Here is a 25,842-nt window from a genome sequence, read left to right as displayed (position 1 = left end):
TTTTAATTAACTGTAATCAGTAACGTGGAAGTATTTGCAAACATAAGGCAATAATCTCTGACCATGTATGCTTGCCTTTTCATTTCAGGCAAAACAGAAGAAACTGGTTATTTGGCTGGGACAGGATGTCTTCATTAATTCAAAGGATCCTGCTTGTGGTGGAGCAAAGAGCATCTTATAAGATGATCCCTAAATAAAATAACATTTCGGTAACAGAGAAGAGATGTGCTTCCAGGAATACTGGAAAGATAGCAGTGGCAGTTATTTAATCTCTCATACGCATTGAACCAACAGATATTTCCGAGATATGGCATGACAAGTGAAAACAGTTTTCTGCTACTTGAAGACTTGATGCTCCTTGCTACTTCAGTACTTTGATGATACTTCTAGATAATCAGATGATGGAAAAATTTTTGAGTGTTTTTCACCATCTGGGGCTGGTACTCCAACTGTAAACTTTCCTAGAGACATTAGAGATGGTTGTGGCCATCCCTGCCTTAATAACCTCAATAGCTAAGTTATGGTAACACACAGCTGCTCTTGAAAAGGCTTTGTAAACTTTAACTGGTGCAAAATGCTGCCATCATGTTGTTAGCTGGCACTAGGTGTGCAGTACAGAGCATATTATTCTGATTTTGTATGGTCTACGCTGACTGCCCATCTGTTTCCTGGTTCAGTTCAAGAAATTGGCCTGATTTGTACCTTTCAACCCCTAAATCTTGTGGCTCTAAGTGCCTTAAGAACCATTTCCCCCATATGTAACCTCTTGCATGGTCCACTGCATATATGAGACGGTGCTCCATTTGACCCTCCTAAATGAAACTATTTGGGCAGGCATCTTTTGGTTCTCTTTTGTGGCACAAGCTCTATAGAATGTGCCTCCCTATCCTGTCCCAAAGGACGACCTATATGCATCTGGCTTAGCATAGAAGGCTTTGGGCCTAATAAACCTCTTATTATTTGTTTTTCTTTATTTGTTTTCTTGCTCTATGGCTTGGAGAATCACTTTTTAAATAATAAACGTGGTTTTGAAGTGTGTTTTGCTTATCTTTGGTTAATTGCTTTGTGTTTTTATTGTTTAATTTGGTTGTTGCTAAGGCTGCTTTGTTTCCACCTTTGAGAAAAGTGGGATACAAATCTGGGTAGTCATTCAACTAAATTTAACTCATAGTAGACCCATATAACTTAGTAATTAATTTCATTAGGTCTATTCTAAATAAAAAGTATTGGAATACCACCCATATAAAATAAAAAAGCAATTAATATCTCATTAGGCCTCCAAACAAACAAACAAACATCCAGCACTAGAATACCATTAATGTTGACTCAGTATTTCTTTGGAGTAAAAATAAATTATGACCCAAGAAATGTTGATATAGTTAATTTATATATGTCACAGAATTACATATAGCACTGCAGTATATAGACATTTGCAGCTCACATGGGACCTGTCCTGTGTGTTGTATTCAGTTTTTCCCTTCCAGCCTACTTATAGTAATTGTAAGAGCCACAACATGCTGCAAAAACAGGATATCAGCTTGTGTCAAAAAGATCGGAGGAGGTTTTGAGGTTTTGATTTTTATCTTCACAGACTGCCTCCCCACTTTTTCTCTCTGTGTTTGTCTTACATGCATTCCCCAAAGAGAAAGAGAAGAGATGGCAGAGGCCGAGACACCGCTCTACGCAAAGATCTTGAACAAGTACAAAAACAGGACGACCCAGTCCTTACTGGAGCCTCTTTTGGCCGCTGAGTTCCCTGTACACACAGCGTGAGTACCTCTGGAGTTACATTGCCATAAAGCCCTCTCTGATCTGTTTGCAAAGTTTAATCTGTAAGCTAAAAGGCTGTGTGGAGCCATCAACATCACGGAACATCCCCTTCTGTATTGCAGCAAGCTCGGCTCTTGGGTTGGGTATCACAAGAGACTTATGGGTATGCTTAGATTTTCTTCGGCCAAACCTGTTGAAGGAGATTATATGACATAGTTTTACCATAAAGTCATGATGTATTGTATTGACCAGTACGTTGCCGCTGCATATTGTTTCAGATGTGCCACGGCAAGAGCTGTAAGGGAGCCTGAAACCCCAGAATAGTTGGGGGTTGTTTTTGTTTTTGTTTTTATATTGTGATTTTATGTTGTGAACTGCCCTGAGACCTGTGGGTATAGAGCTGTATACTACAACTACTACCACTAATAATAAATGCACTATGAAATAAATGACTCCTGTGGGGAATCTCAGCTCTCAGTGTGCTTAATAATAATGCTAATAGTAATAACTCAAACATTTATAATTTATGTGGCACCTGCAGCTAAGCTCTTGACACAATGTTTTAAAAAGATAGGCCTTCCCTAGTGCCTTGCAATGAGCTCCCTAATCTAACTCATGGTGCTTAGTCACATCTCGTGGTGGCATTTTGAGGGAGTCCTAGCTGGAGATAGCTTCTTCACAAGCTGGAGCAGTAACCATTTTTGCGGTGACACTGGAACGCTGAGATGGATGGAACAGCAGAAAGCATAGAGCACCTTGCTAAGGACTATGGTGGGCATGTGATGCACATACAGTGGTACCTCGGGTTACAAACACTTCGGGTTACAAATGCTTCGGGTTACAAACTCCACTAACCCAGAAGTAGTACCTCAGGTTACAAACTTTGCCCCAGGATGAGAACGGAAATTGTGCTCCGGCTGCGCGGCGGCAGCAGGAGGCCCCATTAGCTAAAGTGGTACCTCAGGTTAAGAATGGTTTCAGGTTAAGAACGGAACTCCAGAGCAAATTAAGTTCGTAACCTGAAGTACCACTGTAAGTCCATGTTGCTCACTTGAGAGAGGATAGAAATGTTTAGGGGAGTATACCATGCAATTCACTTTTTTTTATTATGATAACGGCAGCCATGCAATATGTTTCAAATTATGGTTCCCAAATGAGATCTGTGTGTCAGAGTAGCTCAGATTGAATGCTCCATTTGCTTGCTTTTATTCTTTCCTACTGTACTGCCTATATTTATATGCTGTCGTTCTGCCAAAGCACTCAAGATGGCTTACAGTTTAAAACAATGGCTTGTGATTTGAAAGACGTGAGAAAAAGGAACAGGAAAAGAAGTTGCACACGTTCTGAAGTTACACACTCAGGATTTTCTTCTGATCTCTTTTGAAACTTTGTGTCTCTAGTACTTGGATAGCTGTGCTTATTTCTCGTATGAATGGACCTGTTATGATCACACATGAGCAGTGTTTTCCATACACAACATCCAACATGGAAACATTTTGCAGGCTTTCCGCTTTTCAGTGATCCTGGTATGGTGTCTGTAATGGTCATCTGGCACGTAGAAATTAATCAGGTTAAATGTTTCAGGGAGGTAAAGTGATGGAGAAAGCTTCACCAGTTTAATGTCTTCATGTCAGGCTGCTTTTAAAGTCACAGGAACAAAACCATGAAGAGAGGGAAGAGAATGAGACCCAGAAGAGTGGGTGTAATGTTTAAGCATATAAGGCTGCAACATTTAGTTGATTAAAAAATCTTCACATAGATTTAAAAGTTTCCCCAGTTAAACAGGAAATAGATTTTTAAACTTGAACTATTTTTAACATCATTGCTTACCAAAGTAAACCACAACAGCACAGGAGATGGAGATTGTACCTGAGAAGAGGCGCTCCCCTTTCCCTGTCATGTCTGCCTCTTTTAACCAAAACAATGGGTGTTTCTTTCTTCATAATGATAGTTGAGTCACTGACAAATTTGGGAGAATGAAAGTATTATCGACTAGGGGTGAATGAACATGTCAATTTCGATTTTCTAAGTTTCTCATTTTTCAAATCTTATATTCAGTTCTCCACATTTCTGCTGCAATCTGCAATTATTATTTGCCAAAAAAATCCTAATGAATATTCTTTAGCATTTTATGGTGATTTTCTAATAAACCCATGTTTGTATGTAGTTTTGATTAATATATACATTTTTGCAAGCCATTTTCCCGAATAGAAAGCATTTTTGTTATTTTTCACTAATGTATGTGGGTTGGTTTGTTTGATTTTGCACATTCCTCCCTATTTTGTATGCATTTTAGTACATATTATTTAACTGGAGAACTTAATCGTAAAATTCTGGGAACTATGAATTTTGAGAGATACCTGTGTTTCAGATTCTCTAATTGTTCGAAAACTGCAAATTAGATCATCTCTTATTAAAACATGGAATAAATTGGATTTCTCATCCATCTCTATTATCAATTCACGAGGCCGTTCTCTACCTCCTATCAGTCCAGCTGCCAAGGCCACATACACACAACTTCTCTGTCTCAGCAAAAGCCGTATTTATCCATTGTAAGCTTCTCTGTGGACTAGGGATGGGGAATATGTGGCTCCCAAGATGTTGTTTACAACTCAATTTCGCTTGACCATTGCCCATACTGGCTGGGGCAGATGGGAGTCAGAGTCCTACAAAATCTAGAGGCCTACAAAAGCACACCTTTCTACTGCTGTTATCCCATTTTTGCTCATCATGTCTGTTTGGGGGTTTGCTGAATCTCATAGTTTTTTGTGTCTGGCCGGGTTGGAATAGCAAAACTGATCAGTTAATGAATCAAAACCCATTATGGCAAATCAACTACAATTTCTTTATTCAGGTGAAAGTCCTGGTGTTTGGAAAGTGGAAAATCTAACAACTTGTTAAAATGCAAGATAGGCAGCCATATTCTTGGTTTCAGAATCTAAATTTAGTCGATGTAGTAAGTCATTATGTTCAGAAAACTTTCCCACAGCCAAATACCAGAAGTGCAGCATACTGTTCAAGTGTGATTGTGGCTTTGTTTTCACATAGTGGGTTCATTGTACTTTCCTCAGGTTAAAAGCTCTGGCAGCTACTGGGCAAAAGTCAGCAGAAGATGCCGCAAAGTGGTGAGTGTGCAAAAGCTGTACTTCTCAATGACATGAATTAGAAGGTATTGTTCTATCTTTTGCGGGGGGAGGGTTGTTTCCTCCTAACACTGTATCTGACATTGTAGGAAATGATGCTACAAAATTGCAGCAAACTCAAATATATATTTCAGCAATGGAATGAGAAAATTCAGTATGGCAGCATGTTAGCTTTGATAATAATAATAGTAAATTTTATTTATACCTCCCCGGCCAGAGCCAGGCTCAGGGCGGCTAACACCAGTAAAATTACAGTAAAAACATAATAGGGGGGGAAACCAATTTAAAATACAGGTTAAAATGCAATTTAAAATGCAGCCTCATTTTAAAAGTAGCCCATAGATCAAAACCATAAGGGGAGGGAAACATAAGGGTCAGACTGAGTCCAAACCAAAGGCCAGGTGGAACAGCTCTGTCTTGGAGGCCCTGTGGAAAGATGTCAAGTCCCGCAGGGCCCTAGTCTCTTGAGACAGAGCATTCCACCAAGTCGGGGCCAGTACTGAAAAGGCCCTGGCCCTAGCTGAGACCAATCTAACCACCTTGAGACCTGGGGCCTCCAAAATGTTGTCATTTGTGGACCTTAATCCCCTGGCCCTGAGACTTCTTCCCTTGGGGATTCCCCAGCTGCTGCCTCCCACCATTCCTCTGCAACCAGGCAGTGAATGACTATGGTGACTGGTCTGTTAGGGCAAATGGCGCTCTGCCCCACCAACCTCAATCAGTTCCAGCCAGCAGTACAACCTCTTTTAGGATGGCGGACACCACTCCATCCTGCAATGAAATGTTTACCACCCCCTGAGCCCAACTATTCTTCACCACCTCTGCTGAAAAAAGAAACTGGTGGGGAGTTTCCCCACCACTTTGAGATCACATCCTTCCTTTCTTCTTTGGCGATTGCTCGTAGCCGAGTAAGATTGTCTTCCATAAATATGGTTTTAAAAGTGAGTCCATAAGTGACTGTGAGGCCAGTTCTGGACCCACACATCCTTCCACAGTGGGGACATAAGTTTCCAGGTGGGAGTTGATCATGGTGAGGGTTTGTCAAGCGTGCCTTCCTCTTAGTGCATTTCTCCCTTTCGTCCTGAGTTCGATAGTCTTCAGAACCCGTGACACCTTTGGTAAAGGCTGTTCTCTAACTGGAGCACTCGCAGGCCACTGTTTCCCAGTTGTTGGTGTTTATACTTCCTTTTTTAAGATTTGCCTTGAGAGAGTATTTGAACCTCTTTTGTTGACCACCAGCATTACGCTTACCATTTTAAAGTTCAGAATAGAGTAGTTGCTTTGGAAGATGATAATCAGGCATCCGCACAAAATGAGCAGTCCTACGAAGTTGATGTTGAAGAATCATTGCTTCGATACAGGTGATCTTCGCTTCTTCCAGTACACTGGCATTATTTCGCCTGTCTTCCCAGGTGATGTGTAAAATTTTTCGGAGACACCATTGATGGACACTTTCAATGAGTTGGAGATGTAGTTTACTGCTCACAGAGCTACAGTTCTCAGCAATCTTAAAAAAATTATGGTTCCCAGGATTTGGGGATGGGGAGCCATAGTGTGGGTGTGACCTGTATGTTAAAAATGCCCTGCATGAGGTCCAGCACATACACAAGGAGAGGTGAAGCAGCTGCCTCAGGCAGCAGAAGCCCCCAAGGCAGTGCCCCTGCAATTACTGGCAGAGAAGTGGTGCCAGCATGTGTGCCAAGTTCTGGTGAGATCACTTTGTACCACCATGTAGCCTATGTACATAAAGTGTGAATCAGCTCTTGCAGAAGACCGTCATAAGTTTATAACTTCATCTCTACATTGTAGGTTGCATTCTCACTGCAATGATCCCTCACTGGAAGACCCAATCCCTCAGGAATATGCCCTTTATTTGTGCCCAACGGGTGCTTTGAATGACACACTGATGGAATTTTGGAAAGAAAGCAAAAACCAATGTGGGAAAAACAAAGCCCATGAAGTTTTCCCACACATCACACTTTCTGAATTCTTTACGGTGAGTGAACAAAGTATTTATTGTGATGACAATGACTGAAGTCTCTTGATTTAAGCCAAGATCAGCCCCAGAACCTGTTTGAGTGCTTGCCATTTTTTAATTCATCCAGTTTTACTTGGTTGTGTGCCTTGTTCTCATCATCTTAAGTGTGCCATTCCATCTATTTCCAGTGTTCAGGAATGAGTGTTGTTGCTTGCTTAGCCAAAAAAAATAGCACCAATTTACAAGAGGAAGGTAACAGACAACCTGGAGAAGCTCCAAAATTTACAGAAGTGCCAAAAGACAAAGAAAAAACCCTTTGGGTGGGGGACTCTAAAGGGAGGGGGCTAAAACTGGCTAATATGGAATTAGCATACTCAGTGACCCTGAAAGGTCAACTGAACATTTTGAGAGCGTGTGGGAAAGCAGGTGGGTGGGTGACCGTAATGGAGTCTTTTGGAAGAGGAAATGGCTGGCTGAAACACTTCACTGCAGAGTTTTGTTGCAGATCTCACTTGTAAATGGTGCCTGTGGCAAGGGGGTCCATTGAAAACCTGTAACTGGTGGGTTTTATTTCAGTGTGAAGACCAAAAAGTTGATGGCTTGTACGAAGCCTTGAAAAGAGCAGGCGACAGGTTCTCTGGTTACTTCCCGGCAATCATTTCCTTATCACTACACTCCTCCAGCACCTACATTGGCTTCTTCGTTAGCGATGGCCCTGCAAATGTCCTCAAGTCATTTGCTGCAGCTTTTGCTTCAGAGGCTATTGTCTTAGCAGGTAACTACTTTGACAAACTCGTTGTCACTGTTGAGATTTTCCCTGTTTCATGTTGGCATACATAAGCAGAGAAGCTGCCCTCTCCATTTCAGTTTCACGAAAAGTTCTGCATGAGTTTGCATATTGTACAGGTCGTCTTTTTTCTGACATCAAGCAGCATCAGGAACTCCCTTCTTGTGTGTAGCTTTGTGAGTGCACTGGAGCCTGCAGGTGTGTAACTGCTTGTGTGTACTAAGGCTGCAATTCTACCCACTTACCTGGAAGTAAATCCCATTGAATTCAGTGGGTAGACACCCATAGGATTGCACCATAAATTGGAGCTATAATGCATTTTTTTTAATGACTTTTTTCAGCATAGTAAAAAAAAGTTATAGAATACAACTCTGGGAATAATAGAATGAAAACTAATTTCATCCTTCAATACTATTTGACAGTTGTTGTTGTTGTTGTTGTTGTTGTAGATTGCTGTGTAAAACCTTCAACAAAGCAGCTCCATCTTACATTGGCCAACAAATTTTACCCTCACCATCAAAAGACTTTGGAACAACTGGCGAAATCGGTCAATTCTAAGCAAAGCTGCCAGTGGACAGCAGTTCTGTATTCCAGAGATATGCGCTTTGTACATTACCAGGTGTGTACACTACAAGATACTGAGGATGTGCACTGACCATAAGGCTTTCCTTATATCTGTATCTGTAGTTTTGGAAAGTAGATTGATCTGTTTTGGATCCTCTCTGTGTCTTTCCAGTTCAATTCATTATTTGTAATCAAATTAGATCTGTTAAAAACAAAGTCCTACTATTACCCCCAATTCAATATTATGGGGTATCTAAAAATGGCTCTACCCATCCCCCAATCACATAAGTGGGTGAAATTTGCAGGCACAGCAACCCTTTTTGAGTGGGTTAATTGTAGGCAGATACGTTCAGGGCTTTGATTCAAAGCACCTCTAAAGTTTAAAATTTTTAACAATAGAAAAGCATATAACTTTTTAAATTTTTTGTTAGTAGTGGATGGAATTTGCTAGCAATGTTGCCCCATCTGAGGAAATGGCAGTTGCTGAATTTCAGATTAATAGCTGCAGTTGTCTTCCTGCAAGTGCAGGCTTTACTCTTTCAGGGTGGGTACTAAAGGAATAATAGGATGTAGAGATGAGAAAGGGGCATGGATCTAGGAAAGACTAGGCTGGGTAAAGTGCAATCCCTCAGGAAGGATGTTTTGTTTATTATTACGTTAGGTATTTTGTGTTTTTATACTATAAGCTGCCCTGTGGTCCTTGGATGAAGGGCGTTATATAAATTAAGTAAGTAAATAAATAAATAAATAAGGCTTGTTGGGGAATGGGCTTCTGACACAAACGCTAGGATTTGGAGGGAGATATCTCTATTTACTTGCATAAATCCACATGAAAAACAAACAGTGTTTAATTCCCTCTTCCACATTGCTGTGATTTGAATGTCTGGGGGAAATAATTCACTGTGTTTAAAAGCTAGACCTGTCCATCAAAATGAACGATCTGTCACCTCTCCAACCCATTTCCTCCCCTCTCAAGCTCTGGGCATTTCCCTAGTTTTGGTTTTCATGTGTGCTTTTGGACAGCTGAAGCCACTTGGAAGCTTAAAGAGTCTCCGAGTTAAAAGTGTGGTTCAACTCAGAAATGTGAGAAGACTCTCTGAATAAATTAACACCCATACTAGATACCTTACTCTTTGAAATTGGAAAAAACTTTCTGTGGGTGTTTAGTTGGTTAGATATAGAGTGCTCACCTTCGTGATAAGCTTTTGGCAATGCATCGCTTTATTTTCATTCATGAAACAGAAATATATCCTTTCTTTTAGTCTGGCTATGTGGCATTCTACTCTGAAAAGTCATTTTGCATGCCAGGAATTTTCTTGGAGAGCTCCAGATCCCTTGCACAAAAGAGAGGCCTCAGGTTCCGAAATTTCCTAACAGTGTTTATGCCAGGGTTTCTCAGACCACTGATAGATATAGCACTAGGGGTAGCTGAAAATTTCAATTCAGTTCACATTTAAGGGAATTTGCACACAATGTGTGAACCACAACACAAATTTGCACTTCTCTGAATTTTGCAGTGCAGTTCTCCAGCCAAGTAAAGTGTACAAAATGCATATGTGGGTGTATAAATGTGTATATTAGTGAAGGTAACATGCAAAAAACAACAACATTGTATTAGGGGAAATTGCTTTTAAAACTGGTTTATTAAGCAAATGTGTGCAAATCTATGTATTCTAGGAGAATATTGCACTAAATTGCTGGTGAATTTTCATGAGCACTTTTTTTAAAAAATGCTAATTGATATTGAAATGTGGGGAATTGAACTTAATATTTGAGAAACTGAGATAAATAAAAAAATGACATATTCACCCATCCCTGTTTTTTTTTTTACTCCCACCTGTTTTTCTGAATTAAAGCTGCACTTTAGCCTTATACCAAAAAAGATCTATTTTTAGTGTGCATTGAGTGAATATACAGAGAATAATATATGAAAGGCAGAGGCAGGTTGCTGTGTGGGGTAGAGCCTCTATGTTAGCTTCTTAGCAAATGCATCATTGTAGCTTACCAGGAGGGAAAGGGGTCAGGTGTCAGAGAGGTCAGTACAGTGCAAATGCCCTGACAGAGGAACTGGTTTGGTTCTGTCAGTGCATTTGCACTGCACCAACTACCTCAGCCCTCTCCGGTCCGGGAAACAACAGTGACCCACCAGCTAGTGCAGCGGTTTCACCCTTCTTGGTGAGTTGCTCAGCTGAAAAAGGCTTTTAACCTTTTTGTGATAAGCAGCTGTTTTCCATGACACATCATACTAACATAATCAGATCATCACAGTTATACCATGAACAGTAAAGCATGTGAGCTTCTCTTTCATTGAGCCCTAAGGTTTCTCCTGTTACTGATTCAATGTCTCAAATAAAGTTGAAGCAGATGTCAGCAATGTCTCTGCTTTTCCTGGATCTGACAAAACGTCTCTCACATTATTGTTCTCCTCTTTAAAAAATAATAATCAAATTCTCTTAGCTTTTGAGGGCCCTGTTCCAGTATAAGCCTCAGAACATTGATGAACTGATGCTGAATGTTAGGGATCTGGTTTATGTTGACCGGGCAAAGCAAACAGAAGTTTGTGAAGGCTGGGTGATTGGCATCTCCCACAGAACTGGGTGCCGGGGATTTGTTCCTGAAAATTACACAGAAAAAGCCAACGAGTCGGATACCTGGGTCAAACATAGGTTAGTATTACTGAGCTTCAGATTTTTTTATGGCATGTGTGCAAACTATTCTATATCATTCTCCACTTGTATAAGAGTTGAGTTGTATTACCCTTCATTTTTAGTTATTAAATCAACCCTGTGCAGATTGATCACTGTATAATAGACAATAATGTAGTATTCCACGATGTTGCATAAGTGCCGGAAAAGCTGCATAAGTTCAAGAATTATTAGCAAAGCAGCCAACAAATAGAACTGGGTCCAGACTTTCCATCCCTTATCTTTAGCATGTCAGTGCAGGCTCATACAGTCATATGTCGGGTTGTGAACGTGATCCGTGCAGGAGGCATGTTTGCAACCTCTTACTAAGCACTCTAGAGGCTAGCATTATCTTTCTCAGACCTAGACACTAACACAGTCTTTCTAACAAGGTCCTTCTAACTCCCACACTCAGCTTGAATATTTGTAAATAAACAGATGTCACACAACCACCATACATCTCCATAAATCACAAGGAAAGTGGCACTTTAAGAGGCTGCCCTCTTTACCATGTAAGAAAATTGTGAGCACAATATAGCAAATACCCCTGGAAATATACATTGGCTATATTCAAAGATTATCTGTTTCTACAATCTGCCATATTGTTACGTATTTAGAGAACCATTGTGGGCTCCACCTTCTTTGCAGAGATCAGTGGGTTTGGTCAGCCTGGGGGTGGCCTTAATGTCACATAGCGTGGACTTTGTGTTTGGTTTCAAAAAGAAGCGTGAGCCTGGATTGCTCCACTGTTTTATTATCCCTCTCAGTCATTGGCATCCAACTTTCTTTTACAGAGAATATATGTTCACTCTGCATTCTAAGAATAAAAATGAGTCTTGCAATAAACTGAAAAACCCAAATCCTTTGCCAAGAAATGCAGGCAAAACACTTCCTCTTCAGGTAACTGGCTTTTGAATGTCTTCATCCTATGGAGTGTGCATGAATGCTAGTGTAAGAAAAGCTGCTGTACAAAATAGGTTTGCGCAAGTAAAATTTTATACAGTTTTGGGGTTTCACCATCACATGGAGTGTAACATTAAGAAACCTGCCTAGGCAGAAGGATTTCTGTTTTCAGAAGTGAACCAGTTTTCAAAACCTTGGGGAAGAGATAGGGAACCTGTGGCCCTATGGGTGCTGTTGGACCTCAATTCCCATCACCCCAGACAGCATGGCTGATGGTTAGGGGTGATGGGAGCTGTAGTTCAACATCTGGAGCGTTGCAGGTTTCCTATCCCTGCCTCAGGGCTCTCTTATGCATTATATTCAGATCTCCACAAGGCAAAAAGTTATTGTAGTTGGCGTGCGAAAGCATGTTGCTTTAATAGACTGCTTTGTACTCCTAGACTACGTCGTCTTTTGGTGGATTTATCATAAAAGCAACCCCAAATTCAGAATGGAGAAGAAGAATCGGCATTGTGAGAATCTCAACTATCCAGCATATCTAGCTATGTTACAACCACTAGCCATGATAGCTAAATGTGAACATCATGTTCAGAGGCAGCAAGCATCTCACCCTATTTGTGAGCCTCTTAGAAGCAGCTGGTTAAATTCTGCTGGGGACAAAATGTGGTTCCCCCCAGATGTTGTTGGATTCCAACTACCATCAACCCAAACCAGCATGGCCAATGGCCAGGAATGATGAGAGTTGTATTCCCCAGCAACTAGAGGCTCAGAGATTCCCCAATCCTGCTACACTATATAGGCCAGACTTTTTGATTTAACATGGAAATGCCTACATTCTTACCACGATCTGAACTTGCACCATTTGTCCTAGTGACAAGAGTGTCAGTGCCACTGGTTGATGCACTTAAAACTTATAGAGGTGTCATTTCGTAGAGGCTATGCCAGTGCAGCATGGTGCGAATAATACTTCTGCTCATTTAAACTTCTGGTTATCTAAAAGTTTCTGTCATTTTAATGAGCAGAGTTGTAATGCAATTTCTTCCAGCTCCCTGGGAAAAGCACAGCCCCAAGAGGCCTCTTGATTATTCGCCACGGAGAAAGGGTAGATCAAGTGTTTGGGAAGTCTTGGCTCCAGCAGTGTTTTGATGCAGATGGTAAGTAGAAGGTTGGGGATCTGATACAGCAGATTTGACCTAAAGCAATGTATCATATTAACAGTAATGAACAAACAAAAATGATTAGCCCATCTGCTCCCTGGAAACCCTGTTGAGAATGGAAATGATCTCTCTGTGAGTTCCCAAGTTGCCTTGAGTTTGAAATGGGTTAATCATGAATTAATAAAGCAGCATTTTCAGGGGCTGTGCAGCTTATGCGTCAGACTCTAAAATCAGTAAACGTAGGCTAAGATAGGGTCTGGAAATCAAGCCTTATGAGGAACAGTTGAAGGAGCTGGGTATTTTAGCCTGAGGCGATATCAGATAGCCATCTTCACATATCTAAAGTGCTGTCACATGGAAGATGGAGCAAGCTTGTTTTCTCCTGCTCTGGAGGGTAGGACTTGAACCAATGGATTCAAGTTACAAGAAAGGAGATTCCAAGGTTGTGGACTCTCCTTCATTGGAGGTTTTTAAGCATAGGTAGAGTGGCCACCTGTCATGGATGCTTTAGTTGAGATTTCTACATTGCAGGGGGTTAACCTAGATGACGCTTGAGGTCATTTCCAACTCTACAATTCTATGATTCTATTACTCTATTAGATGGGTGGGGAATTGAGATTGTAGTAGTGGTGGCATTCTAAGGACACCTAGGCCATAATGGATTAAAAGCAAACCTAAGAGAAATAAAATTAGATTTCCTGTGGATGTTCTGGCATTAGTTGTAAAAGCATTCTGAATTTGTTCCAGGAAAATATCATCGAGCTGACCTCAATTACCCCACCAGTCTACCAAATCGAAAAGATAGCATCAAGAACTTTGAATATGATCCTCCTTTATCATGTTGTGGTATTTTCCAGTCTAGACTAATAGGTAAGCTAAACAGAAGTTGGGACAACAGAAAGAAGGGCTTGGTGGTTCAGATTTTCCATAGTCAATCAGAGACCATGCTGGCAGTAGCTTTCCAGAACTGTAAGGTGGACGTGGTATCTTCATGGAGCTTGTCCACCATAACAGAATTTAAGTCCAGTGCATATTGGATAACACAGGTGTCCTCAATCCATGATCTCATTCTCATTAATGACAGCAAAGTTTCTCATCAGAAATTAGCATCTCGTTTAACCAGAAGCCTTTGACCAAACTTTGGTCAAAACTTAAACAAGCAACTACTTCTTGGCAACACTGTCAGATGTATCTGGGTGCCTTTTGCCGAACAGGTGCAAGATCTTGGTCATGGAGAAGGGCGTTGCTCAGGGCTGGCCAAAGATATATTGAGGCAAAGGACAAAATGCCCACCTAAGTTCAGCACTGGTGATGGGAAAGTGTTCTCCACTTTAACTGAAGGCTTCAAGCTAGCTTAGGCAAGCACAGGACCTGGCGTGGTACACACAGCTTTCTCCTCCAAGTGAGGGAAATGGCTGGAGGGCTCGGGAGGAATGGCCTGGGGCTGCTGACCAGCTTTTAAGGCTGAGAATGACCACCTCATTCTATGTAATAATGGTAAGGGCAGCAATGAATTACTGGATAATATAGCATTCTATGAAGCGCTTGTGTAGGCCATGGAACTTCCATTTTATTTTACTTTCAGCTTACTTTTGGAAGAGCAACAACGTAGCAGCTCACAAGGGCTGTAATGTGGGGCAACACTAGTAGAAAGACAAACAGCAACTCAGAGTTAAACAGAAATAGGTGTGAATATATTTCAGGCAATACAATGGCACCCTTTACAGACTTGTTTAACGAGAATCATAAATTTCGACCCAATTTCCACAAAGACTCTAGTCTTCTTCATTGCTTCTTAATTCAGAAAGTATCCTTTGTGAGTCCATCCATTTCAATTGTATATTAGAACACAAAACAATACATATGGGAATGAAAGCCCCCACCCACAATCCATATGAACATGCTTTGAACCCATATTTTATTTTTGTGAAGGATTTTTTTTGTGCGTCTTCATTCCCAGGAGAAGCCCTGCTTGAGAAGGAAGTGGTAGTTAGCTGTGTCTACTCTTCCCCAGCACTACGTTGTATCCAAACTTCTCAATATGTATTAGAAGGTAAGTGACCCTTTCTGAAAGAAGGGATGTATGGAACCAATCAAGGCTGAAGTGGTATACTGGTATCTCAATTATTTTTAAGGAGAAGCATATTCTCAGGGCCAGTTATACCACTAGGCAAAGTGAGAAAGCCAGTTCAGGCAGTTGATTTGGTTGTTCTGTTGGGCTGCATGCACACCATACATTATGGTTACCAGACGTCCATGTTTCCCGGGCACAGTCCCCGGATTTACAAATCTGTCCCCGGACAAAATCCGTCCCCAGAATGTCCCGGGATTTCATTTAATGTCCCTGGATTTATATTTTAAGTGTTGTAGATTTATTAGTAGGGAATGAATGTTGTGTGATTGGTTCAATGTCACAAGACACATCATATGGGGACTTCTGGTGAGGCAAAATGGCAGGCGCCATGGCAGTGAGCAGCTCCTGAAGCCAGCCAGACCGAACTGCGCTACCAGGCTGGCTCCGGGCTGCTGAGACTGCCGCTGCCGCTGCCGAGGGGGAACCTGGGATGCAGAGCGCATCAACTGGGGGAACCACTGACCCCCCTCCATGACCCAAATTGAACCGGGAACGAGAGCGCCCGGCCATCCAGCCGACTGCCCAGCGGCGCTCCAGGGCCAGGAAAACCCTGGAGCCAACGCAGGGAGAAGGAGGAGAGGAGGAGAAGGAGGAGGAAGAGGGAGAAAGAGGAAGGAGAAAAAAGAGAGGAGCCCCAACCTTGCCGCCACTGAGGAGAGGTAGAAGAGCCCAGCCCCGGCCCAAGCCTACTCCATGGTGGCTAGCACTCCAAGGGAGCAGGCCAGTGCCCAGATTAAGGCTGCGCAACAGAGGAGACCACAGAAGAGAAGATATAACTTTTTAAAAAATAACTGGTTTTCTCTTTTTTAAAAAGAACTGCCCCTGGATTCTTTGAAAAAAAATCTGGTAACCTTACCATACATATAAATCACATTATGAGTTGTTGTTTTCTACAATCAAGTGGTATATAAATTTTATGAAATGAATAAAATAAATATTTCCCCCAACAAATCCTGGGAACTGTTGTTTGTTAAGGGTGCTAGGAATTATGTACTGGGGGAAATTACATTTTTCAGGATTCTTTGGGTCTGCGTGCAGCCTTAATTTTTTACTGTGGCATTTTTACTGCTGCAGAGGGAAAACAGAACTGTTTTTCTCAGGGAGAGAAACAGACAGACAAAATAATTAACCTCTGGGACATTGCTTATTGCAGATCACACCACATAAGACTTTTCATAAGACTTTTTGAAATGTTTATTGAATGCAAGATTTGGTCTTAAACAGGTTCTATATGATTTTCTTTGTTATAATATTGGCTTTGATTTTTGCAGGGCTTCAGTTGGAACAAAAAGCCAAGATTTGTATAGAACCTGGACTCTTTGAATGGACTAAATGGGAGATAAGCACAGTTGTTCCCTCTTTTATGACACAGAGAGAATTGACAGAGGCCAATTACAGTATAGATACCACATACAAGTAAGTGCTACAGTTACAGAAACCCAGTTAGCATATAATACTAAGCCAAACCATGGCTTAGCGCAAATGGGTAAATGTACAGGTTTCACTGTACTACTTCCCCCAGTCCTGTTGCTGCCAAGCTGCTCATGGCCAAGCCATGGTTTGGCTTAGCGTTCTGCCTGAACCTCCACCAGCCAAACCACAAGTGGTAAACCAAGAACAAACCTTGGTTACAGCTCACGGTTCATCTGGAGTGAGACAAACCATGAGCATGTTTCCAGAATGGTGCCTAAATGTTATGATGTGAGTGACTACCCAGTGCTGAACCAAACACTTCTCTTTATGGTCATCAGAATTAACAGAATGTAGCAAGTATGTTCTTATTCACTCAGGTAGGATAGTCTCTATTCATTGTCAAATGTACAGTAGTATTAATCATTTAATACTACAGTTGGGAATTAGATGGGAGTACTGCAAGCCAACTTCTAAGAAATTCAGCCCAATTCTATTTGCTCCTGTTGTCATTGTGGTTTAGTGGCTACTACAACATCCTGTGAAAGGCAGACCTGGAAATGGATGCTTCACTTATCTCTGCAAGCATGGAGTAATTCCTTTGCTTGTGTTCCTTGCTAGAGCAAGGCTGTGCTAGTGCTAGAAACCGAGGGCCCACATTTGTGGTGTTGGCCTTAGGACTGGAGCAAGAGAAGAAAACCCATTCCTTGCTTCTGCCCAATGGAAAGCCAGTTGTTGGCTGATAAACATTAAAGTTGCCTTTATGCCTTGCTTATGTACTTTCTGAATGCATCTAGATGGTGACTGCTGGAAACAGAATTTTAGATGAATTAGATCATTGGTGCTTAAGTGCTTAAGTCCTATGTGTCTAAGTGATGCCCTTCTTTATTTAACTTATTTATTATTTAGGAAAATGTCTACAGAGTATCCCTTAACTGTAAGAAAATCTATAAGCTGCTGCTGAAGAGGCAGCACCAGTGGCTGGAACAAGCAAGTGGTATAGTGTAAGGGGAGGTAATTGAATCAAGGAGACAGGGACGTGGGTGGCACTGTGGGTTAAACCACAGAGCCTAGGACTTGCCGATCAGAAGGTCGCGGTTCAAAGGTGAGCTCCTGTTGCTCGGTCTCTGCTCCTGCCAACCTAGCAGTTCGAAAGCATGTCAAAGTGCAAGTAGATAAATAGGTACCACTCTGGCGGGAAGGTAAACGGCGTTTCTGTGCGCTGCTCTGGTTCACCAGAAGCGGCTTAGTCATGCTGACCACATGACCCAGAAGCTGTACGCCGGCTCCCTCGGCCAATAAAGCGAGATGAGCGCTGCAACCCCAGAGTCGGTCACAAACTGGACCTAATGGTCAGGGGTCCCTTTACCTTTACCTTATGGTGTAAGGGGAGGTCATTGAATCAAGGAGACAGGGTCTTCTTGGGCTTGGGCACCTAAGGCCAACTCTATGCTCTGTTACAGTATGCAGACAAGAGCGTAGAAATAAGCTCTTCCAGTGCAATAAACCAATGCCTCTTTTAATGAGCTGGACAGCAGAAGGGAAGTGTAGTCTTCTCTCATTGCAACTAGGGTTTGGGGGGAGAGGGGCAGGAGAAAACCAAGATCTCTTAAATCAATGAGGTTGATAGTACTTCCGTTATAGTGTATAATGTTGTCATATTATCTGTGACTAAGCTTTATTTGCCCAAGGGCCATGTTATCTCTTACGCAGCCAATACTCTCTCATGTATGTACTCTGAGGCAGACACGTAGACACAGGCACACTGTGTCCCCCACCTCCCAGCTGCTTCATTTCCCCTTCTATTCATTGAATGACCAAACTGAAGATCAAGGAGGGGGTGATTTGCATCCCCATCCAAGCACTGGGCCTCACTTATCCTAGCACTATGTGTACTTTCCTTTATTTTCATTTTGCCACTGCTGCTAAAATTGGTGAGGTCTTCAGAGAGGCAAGGAAAAATGGCTCGGGGATCCAGACCCCCAAACTACCCTTGATCTAGGCTAGCTGCAGAATATATCAAAGTAAAGGTAACACATTTTAAAACGAAATACATAACAAGCAAGTTTTTGGGAAGAATCAAGAGCAGTCGCTGCTAGTGCAACGATGGGCGTTGGTGGAGACACTTTGGAAGCAAAGCAGCTTGGATTCTATGTTTAATCGCATTTCTGAACAATAATACCATATATTATAGGTACAAAAAGTTTGCATACTTTGTAAGAAGTAGTTATTCTTGCACTTTCATCAACCGTGCTTAGTCTTCTCTTTCTTAACCCTCTGTGGCAATGGAGTTCTGTGGTTCAGCGCAGTTTGCAAAACCTCAAACAGAACAGGAAACAATAACAAGCACAGGATCGATTGTAGCCTCGTAGCTTCCTCTTGGAGTCCTTTTGGCAAAAGGCTGCGGTGAATGATTCAACTGTGGAAATTGTTCAGCTGATAAAAAAAATGACTGGGCTGACCATATGTGTGCTCTGGGAGGGGGTGAGAAAACAACTCTTATCTGTTTGTTGTATGACTCAGCACAGAACAACATCCTCAGCTTTAAAGGGAGTTGTTAGCAAAATCATCCCCCCCTCCCCTTTTATCAAAAGCGGTTTTACAACAATGTTATTTTCCAACCCTGGGCACCTTGGAAGGATAGAAAATTGATTACTAAAACAAAATAATAAAATAAATAAATCTTATAGAGAATTTTTTGGGGGCAGGGGGTACAAATCCAAACAACTTCTATATTTCAGTGACCTCAGGGCAGCATGTTTTGCTCATCAAATCCCATAAGGTTGCGAGGAAGGCTTGCTGGAAAAATACTTTTCTTTGTTATTTGTTCCCCTTATCAAATCAGTCCATTTATTACCACCAATAGACCAAAACACAGGAATCTCAGAGAAAAACAGATTCAAAAGGGTAACATAAAAACTTTTATATAAAGCTACAATAATTTCAAGCTAGTCCCTGAAGATGCTGTTTCAGATGCTGGGGTTTTCTCTTGTTCTCACCACTACTGATAGAAATTTAGGCACTAACAGCAATACTTTTGGGGTTTTATCTTCCATCAAATCCATTACAAAAGAGAAGGGCATGTTCTATAGATTCTACCCCTTGATTATAAAGGGGCTTCCCTTTATAACTGCTGATCAGCTACATCAAGTCTCTTTCAAAGGTGATGAAAGTACCTCTTAAAGGAGGTTGCTGTTACTGCCAGTCAGCTTAGTAGCTACAGCAACCTCCTTTGACTTTTGGCAGGTATCATTCACCTGACAGCATAATGACAGGTGACTTTTGGCAGGTATCATTCACCTGACATCATGATGACAAGGTGAGTGGTTCTGCCTACCTGCCAAAGTCGTCCCATACAGGGTTGGGGGAGATAAGGATCTGGCCCACTGGCTAAATACGGTTCCCCACTCATGCTATAAATGAACAATTTCCTAAAACCATCAAGCAGGTTAAGTGATGGAGCCTGGAATGGCATTCAGATGTTCCAAGCCTAACCTTTCCTTTGAGCCAACAAATGTTAACCAATTGGGTTTCGTTAACAGGTCTCATTTTCCTCTTTCTTCTCTGATGGCATCCGAAAGCTATGAGGACTATGTGAACAGATGCTCTGCAAGTATAAAACAGATTGTCGGCTCCTGTGCAACCGAAGGTAACTCTATGGTAACTCTTGATTTCATTGCTTTGAATCTTCAAGGACAGAATCACAAGCACTAGTTTGCTATTTAAAAAATGCCTTTATGGCAGCCAAAATATAGGCAGGCTAGAACATATGCAGACCTGAAGGTTCTCAAGCACCACTAGTCCTCCTTCAGGGGTGGGAAAACCCTACCAGATGAACAGGGTATAAATAATAAATTATTATTATTATCATCATCATCATCTCAGTCTAAAGGCCCCATTCCTTTCTCAGCAACCTTCCAGGAGCCACATGGCAATGATGGGAGGGGCCAGAGGCAAAAATGAGCAGAGCGATGAATGTAAATTTTACCTTTCCACTGTAGGCTAGTTTCTACACACACTCCTCATACACCCCTCTTTAGCCTTCATCCAGGCAAGCAAGGGCCATTGCTTGAATGCAAGGGCACATTCCAGCCTGGCAAAAGCACTCAAGGAGGTGCAAAGTAGTGCAAGTGAGATGGGTGGCTTGGGGAGAGTCCAAAAGGCTGGATAAGGAAATGTGGAAGGCTGCATTTGTCCTCCTGCAGCACTGAAGTTCCCCACCCCTGCACTACTTTAATAAACTATTCTAAGGAGATCCCTTTCCGACAATAGGCACCATCCTGGTTGTTGGCCATGGCTCATCTCTAGATTCCCTCACTCGACCATTACTGGGTCTTCCTGCCAGAAAGAGCGGTGACTTTCCCCAGTTCATTCGAAAGGTAAGGCTCTCTCTTATCTATTGCATTTATATCCCACCTTTTTATCCAAGGAGCTCAAGGTGGCATTTGTGGTTTTCCCTCCCCTCGTTTAATCCCTACAACCACCCTGTGAAGCAGGTTAGGATGAGAGGCAGGGACTTGTCCAAGCTCACCCCGTGAGCTTCAAGGCCAAGTGGGGATCTGAAACCCAGTCTCCCAGGTCATTTCCCAGCATTCCAACCACACTGGCTTGAAATAACTTGGTTGTTCAGGCTTGTTTGCCCCTATTATGTATGTGCATAATCATCAGAGATTAAGACTTTTCTTGCCATAAGGACCATAGCTCAGTGGCAGAGAAACCCACCCCACCCCCCAAGATCCTGGAGAATCATTGCCAGTGAAGGTCAATGGTACTGAGTTAGAAGAACCAGTGGTCTGATTCTGTACAAAGCAGTTTCCTGCCTTTCTGCTCTGCATTCAAAATGTTTGCTCTTAGAAACAGAAGAAGCTGCCTTGTGCCAAATCAGACTGCTTGCTCGCCTAGCAATATTTATTTTATTTATTTATTCCATGAAATTTAGACACCACTTGATTGTGAAAACAAAAGAAAATCTCAAAGGGGTTTACAAAAAGATAAAACAATAAAATGGGGGGGATTAATAACCGTACATTAAAACATACAAGTATTAAAACAGGTTAAAATTACCTCAGCTTTCTAAGCATCTGTGTGGGCTAGTCTAAAGAAGAATGTTTTTAGCAGGCACCAAAAAGAGTACAGTGAAGGTGTCTGTTTGATGTCAATAGGCAGGGGGTTCGAAAGGGAAGGAAGAAGAAGAAGAAGAAGAAGAGTTTGGATTTGATATCCCGCCTTTCACTCCCCTTCAGGAGTCTCAAAGCGGCTAACATTCTCCTTTCCCTTCCTCCCCCACAACAAACACTCTGTGAGGTGAGTGGGGCTGAGAGAAGGTGCTGCAACACTAAACAATAAAGTTCTTACAAATGTGGAATGGGTATTATATGGCACCTGTAGTGGTGCCAGTTCGGTCGATCAAAGCATTTGAGTGTACACATGTGGGTAACAGAACAAAAGGATTTCAGGTAGAGGTCAGTCATTACCCTCACCCAATACCTAATCCTTTTAATTTGCAGTCAAGTGAACGAACTATGCTTTCCCCTTTACCCTTGAAAATTACTAGAATTTGGCTGACAATATCCTTAGTGCTGTTAGTGAGGAAAGAGGGACCCACAGCATAATTATCAGATCCTCTGAGCCACTTTCTGCTGCTTAAATAACCTTCACTCCTTCAAGCCCTTGTGAGCCATTATTTGTTGCTTTTAAACGTCTCGAGTGACATGCCCCTAACACTATTCAGTTACCTCGTGGTGGTGTTGGCTTATATGGGGTAACTTCCTTTCTTGCCCTAAAAAAACCCCATCTTGAAATCTTTTCTGCTTTACTAGATTCCTTCACTGGGCATGTGTTTCTGTGAAGAGCTTAAAGAAGAGAAGAAATGGCAAGTGATGAAGCCACCAGTCAAGATGTTAACCCATGGAGCAAATGCTCCATTCAGTTGGAAGCACAACCTTCCGGATCATTAAGCAATGTTCACTCACTCTAATTGTGGATTTGTATTTTTCTGATTCAACAGAATCTCACTGTTATTTCAAAACCTTGCTCTGCAGGCTGTTTCTTGGTCACAGCAAAATAATGGAATGGAACTTGGGAACTGGCTATTACATTTTACGTGAAATGCGTTTATGGTTTTTTGGTTTTGTTTCCGTCTTTCTTCAACCGAGAAATAAAATCTACACATTTCACTTTTAACTGCATTTCTACTGTAATAAAGAGGAGTGGAATTTCCTCTGATTCCCACACTTGCTTCCATCAAATAACTGCAGCAGTAATTAGATACGGGAACTGTTAAATGCCTTACAGTTCTTTTTATGAAGCAAGAATAAAAGTATTGCTGTTGCTGTTGCAAAAACTGTACATCACTGATAATATCAAGTTCACATTTCAGTTCCATATCTGCCAGTGATTTCCTGAGTTGGCATTTGTGTGATAAAATCATGACGACTACTTTAGATTCTGTCCTCACTTAAATTCTAAGATGAAGCACTCTGCACACAAACACACACCTTCTCACTTCCATCTATAGACAGCATGTCTTCTGCTGACAAAATTCCATCTTCCCCTAGTCTTCCTCTCCCTTTCTTGCTCTATCACAACAGCAGATGGGAGGCGTTCAGGACAGCTCCTGGCTAACAGACACTTTGGAGTATAGTGTGGATTGGGTCTGGCATATGATTGTTTGCTTTTAAAAGACTTAAGTGCCCTTGATCCACACACCTATTTTATCCACTGTTGGAGGTCCAGACACAATGGAGCCATGAGCAGTGGGGTCAAGGCATAATAAAGTTGCAATAACCACAAAACAACCAACTGGGATTTAAATAGGCCACAAATTTATTGATTACAGATGTCTGCAGGTTTTGGCATAAGCATTGGGTATGTATCCTGAGTCAACCAGCCCAGTTCATTATTTGGTTGTGTTAACCAAGGTTAAGGATTGCCCTATGATGTGCATTAAATCAAGGCAACCCCTCCAAGGTCACCATTTTGGGGGTGCTATGGCCCATCAGGATACCCTGTCTTGGGTATCCAGACGGAAGCACCTCTCCCTGGATCCCTTTAAGGGGATAACCTGATCCTTTGGAGGCGGGCTATCCCCTGTCCACTTAGACTAAGGATCCTGCCCAATGCTGATCTGCAACCTCCATTCTCCCCCAGCTGGCAGTATGCAGTACTTGCCAATGGTAAAATAAGCTTGTGCAGGTTTTCGAAACACTAAAAAACCCTCCAAAACCAATTTACTGAAGGCAATAGTGGAATGAGTGTACACATTATGGGCAACTACGCCTCTCTCAAGTTCTTAGACTAGGGTGGAAAACCTGTAAGCCTTCAAATGTTGCTAGACTACAATGCCCATCATCCCAAACCACTGGCCAGGCTGGCTGGGGCTGATGGGAGGTTCCCCATTTAAGTCTTCAACAACACCTTTCTCATGTCACCCTCTGGGGGAAAGCTGTCGATCTCTGTTTCTTTTTTTTTTTAAGCTGCTTAGGGCTGCTCCCAGATGACCTGTTTACTGGGCATTCATTCTGATTTGTTTATAGGAAGGTTATACAATGCTGCATCAAACAATCCCACACTTTTCAGTCCATTCCCCTATTAATTTCCCTTCTGCAAAAAGTCCAATTTTTTAAAGCAGGTTTGCTGCTCAAGAGTTCCAAGTTTACTTTTGTTGCATAACATGATTTTGCTGATATGCTCTTGAATCCCACTCACAAAATTGTGACTGTCTGGAAGTGCCTTAGAATATCATTAAAGAGGTTTCTGCTCTGCTGCTGGTTAGTATTTCAACCCTGGTCAGGTCAGAGAGAACTGCCAAAATAGCTACACAGTACCTCCTCTGTAAGGGCCCTGCGCTTTCTCTCAACAAAGCATGCATCTTCTTTGGGGTTTTATAATCATATTCTTCTGGAAAACCCTACAAGCGAGTATCTCACATGTGCTTTATACATCATTTCTGAGAAGCAGATTATGGCCTCAGGGCTGGCTATGGCCTCATTTGGCTGCCAGAGATAGAACAGAAAATGGCACACACCCAAGGCAGAAAATCCCACAAGTGTCTCTCCCTGGGAGTATAAAGATACAATAATGAATTAAATAACTAACAATTGCCTGCCCTTTCACTACATTCAAACTCAGCTGCCGGAAGTGGCTGCCACACTTGGCCTGAATGAAATCGGGATTTGGAGCCATGAGCCATTGCATGAAAGTAGATTAAAATGCTGAGGACAAGAAGTCTGATCTATAGTCCTGAGGCACCATAAAAGCTTGTGGGTAACTTTGTTGACTTTGGAATGATGACACCAGGTGCTGACAGAGCTTTGAATATTTGCTCTTAAATCTGCAATTTGAGAGTGCTTGTATAGCAAATCTAGGACGACATCTAGTAGACCAAAACAAAAATGAAGGCACTTGACATTACTGTTTGAAAACCTCATTTGGAATACACCTGGCTCATTGCAGCCAATCTGCAGAAATCTATTGGCAGCTCCGTGTAGCATGTTTTGTATCAAACATGTTTTAAAAATATATATTTGTATTTATCATGTGTATTTTTTGTTATTTTTATTTTTCCCCCTGATAAAAATGTAGTGCATGAGTCAGTCGTCATTTATTTCTGAGTACCCTATTACAGCTAACAGGGCAGTTCCAAAGGAAAACTGTATGTGTTTTTAGTGGAGGAAAAGGGGGGACCCAAGCTTTATTGATTTAGTGGTTGGCATCCAAGTGTCTGGGCATGCCCAAGGTGCTGCCAGGTTTGAGGAGGGACCAGATGAAATGTTGTGGCATTTGCCAGTTCGTTTGAAAATGTCTGTACAGGAGGAGAGAAAGAGTTAATAGACCAATAGAAAAGCCAGAGGCGGAGCCTACCTGTTTATAAAAGGGGCTTAGCCCAATGTTTGGGTGTGAGTTAGTGGGGTTGGTTGGTTGGTTGGTTGGTTGGGAAAGGCAGTTGGGAAAGCAGTTGGCAGACAATTGGAAACAGAGAGACAGTGCAGTTGGTTCTTGTGTGAGGGGAGGTAGAAGAGTTAGAGACAGGATAAAATAAGACTAAGAAGGTAAAGAGTAACAACGTTTTGAATGCGGTTAAAGTTTATTTGTATTTGCAATAAACTACACTCTTCTTTGTTAACTTAAGAAACTGACTGAGACTAAGTGTTTTACCAGGGAGGACCTGGTTGGTGACAGCAGATTAGTGGTGTACAGGTCAATAGTCTGTGAGACGACCGGGGGCTCCGGACGAACGCCACAGATGTCTTCTGCTCCCTTGGTCCCTCCAATCTAGCCACCTGCACTTCTTCCTCACTGCAGCCTTAAAGC

The 25,842-nt window shown here is 42.0% G+C and overlaps 2 protein-coding genes across 5 annotated transcripts in view; one reads left to right on the top strand and one right to left on the bottom strand.

Moving 5' to 3' along the window:
- The window catches only part of TMPRSS3 (transmembrane serine protease 3), a 38,997-nt gene extending 19,579 nt beyond the window's left edge, over positions 1 to 19,418 (bottom strand). For all 3 annotated transcript variants that reach the window (XM_081197200.1, XM_081197198.1, XM_081197199.1), the window contains exon 1: positions 18,744 to 19,418. The gene's annotated coding sequence lies outside the window, so the exon portion shown is untranslated. The remainder of the gene's footprint in view (positions 1 to 18,743) is intronic.
- Positions 1,029 to 22,713, top strand: UBASH3A (ubiquitin associated and SH3 domain containing A). 2 transcript variants are annotated; one of them, XR_014008862.1, is made up of 14 exons: positions 1,029 to 1,769; positions 4,842 to 4,895; positions 6,723 to 6,909; positions 7,468 to 7,666; positions 8,128 to 8,297; positions 10,700 to 10,908; positions 11,721 to 11,826; positions 12,875 to 12,983; positions 13,734 to 13,856; positions 14,947 to 15,039; positions 16,392 to 16,536; positions 20,073 to 20,190; positions 20,803 to 20,909; positions 22,350 to 22,489. XR_014008862.1 is itself a non-coding variant. In XM_081197182.1 (14 exons), exons 1-14 carry the CDS (start codon positions 1,657 to 1,659, stop codon positions 22,485 to 22,487), a joined length of 1,860 nt encoding a protein of 619 aa, XP_081053308.1. In that variant the 5' UTR covers positions 1,029 to 1,656; the 3' UTR covers positions 22,488 to 22,713. The 2 variants fall into 2 exon arrangements, 1 of the variants encoding a protein (XP_081053308.1); XM_081197182.1 differs by having other exon boundaries at positions 20,073 to 20,179; positions 22,350 to 22,713.
- Positions 22,714 to 25,842: the final 3,129 nt, after the last annotated feature.

Source organism: Podarcis bocagei (genome assembly GCF_964188305.1).
Source record: "Podarcis bocagei genome assembly, chromosome: 6".
Taxonomy (NCBI): Eukaryota; Metazoa; Chordata; class Lepidosauria; order Squamata; family Lacertidae; genus Podarcis; species Podarcis bocagei.
The sequence above is the reverse complement of the archived record's forward strand: the minus strand, read 5'-3'. Positions and strand labels throughout refer to the sequence as shown.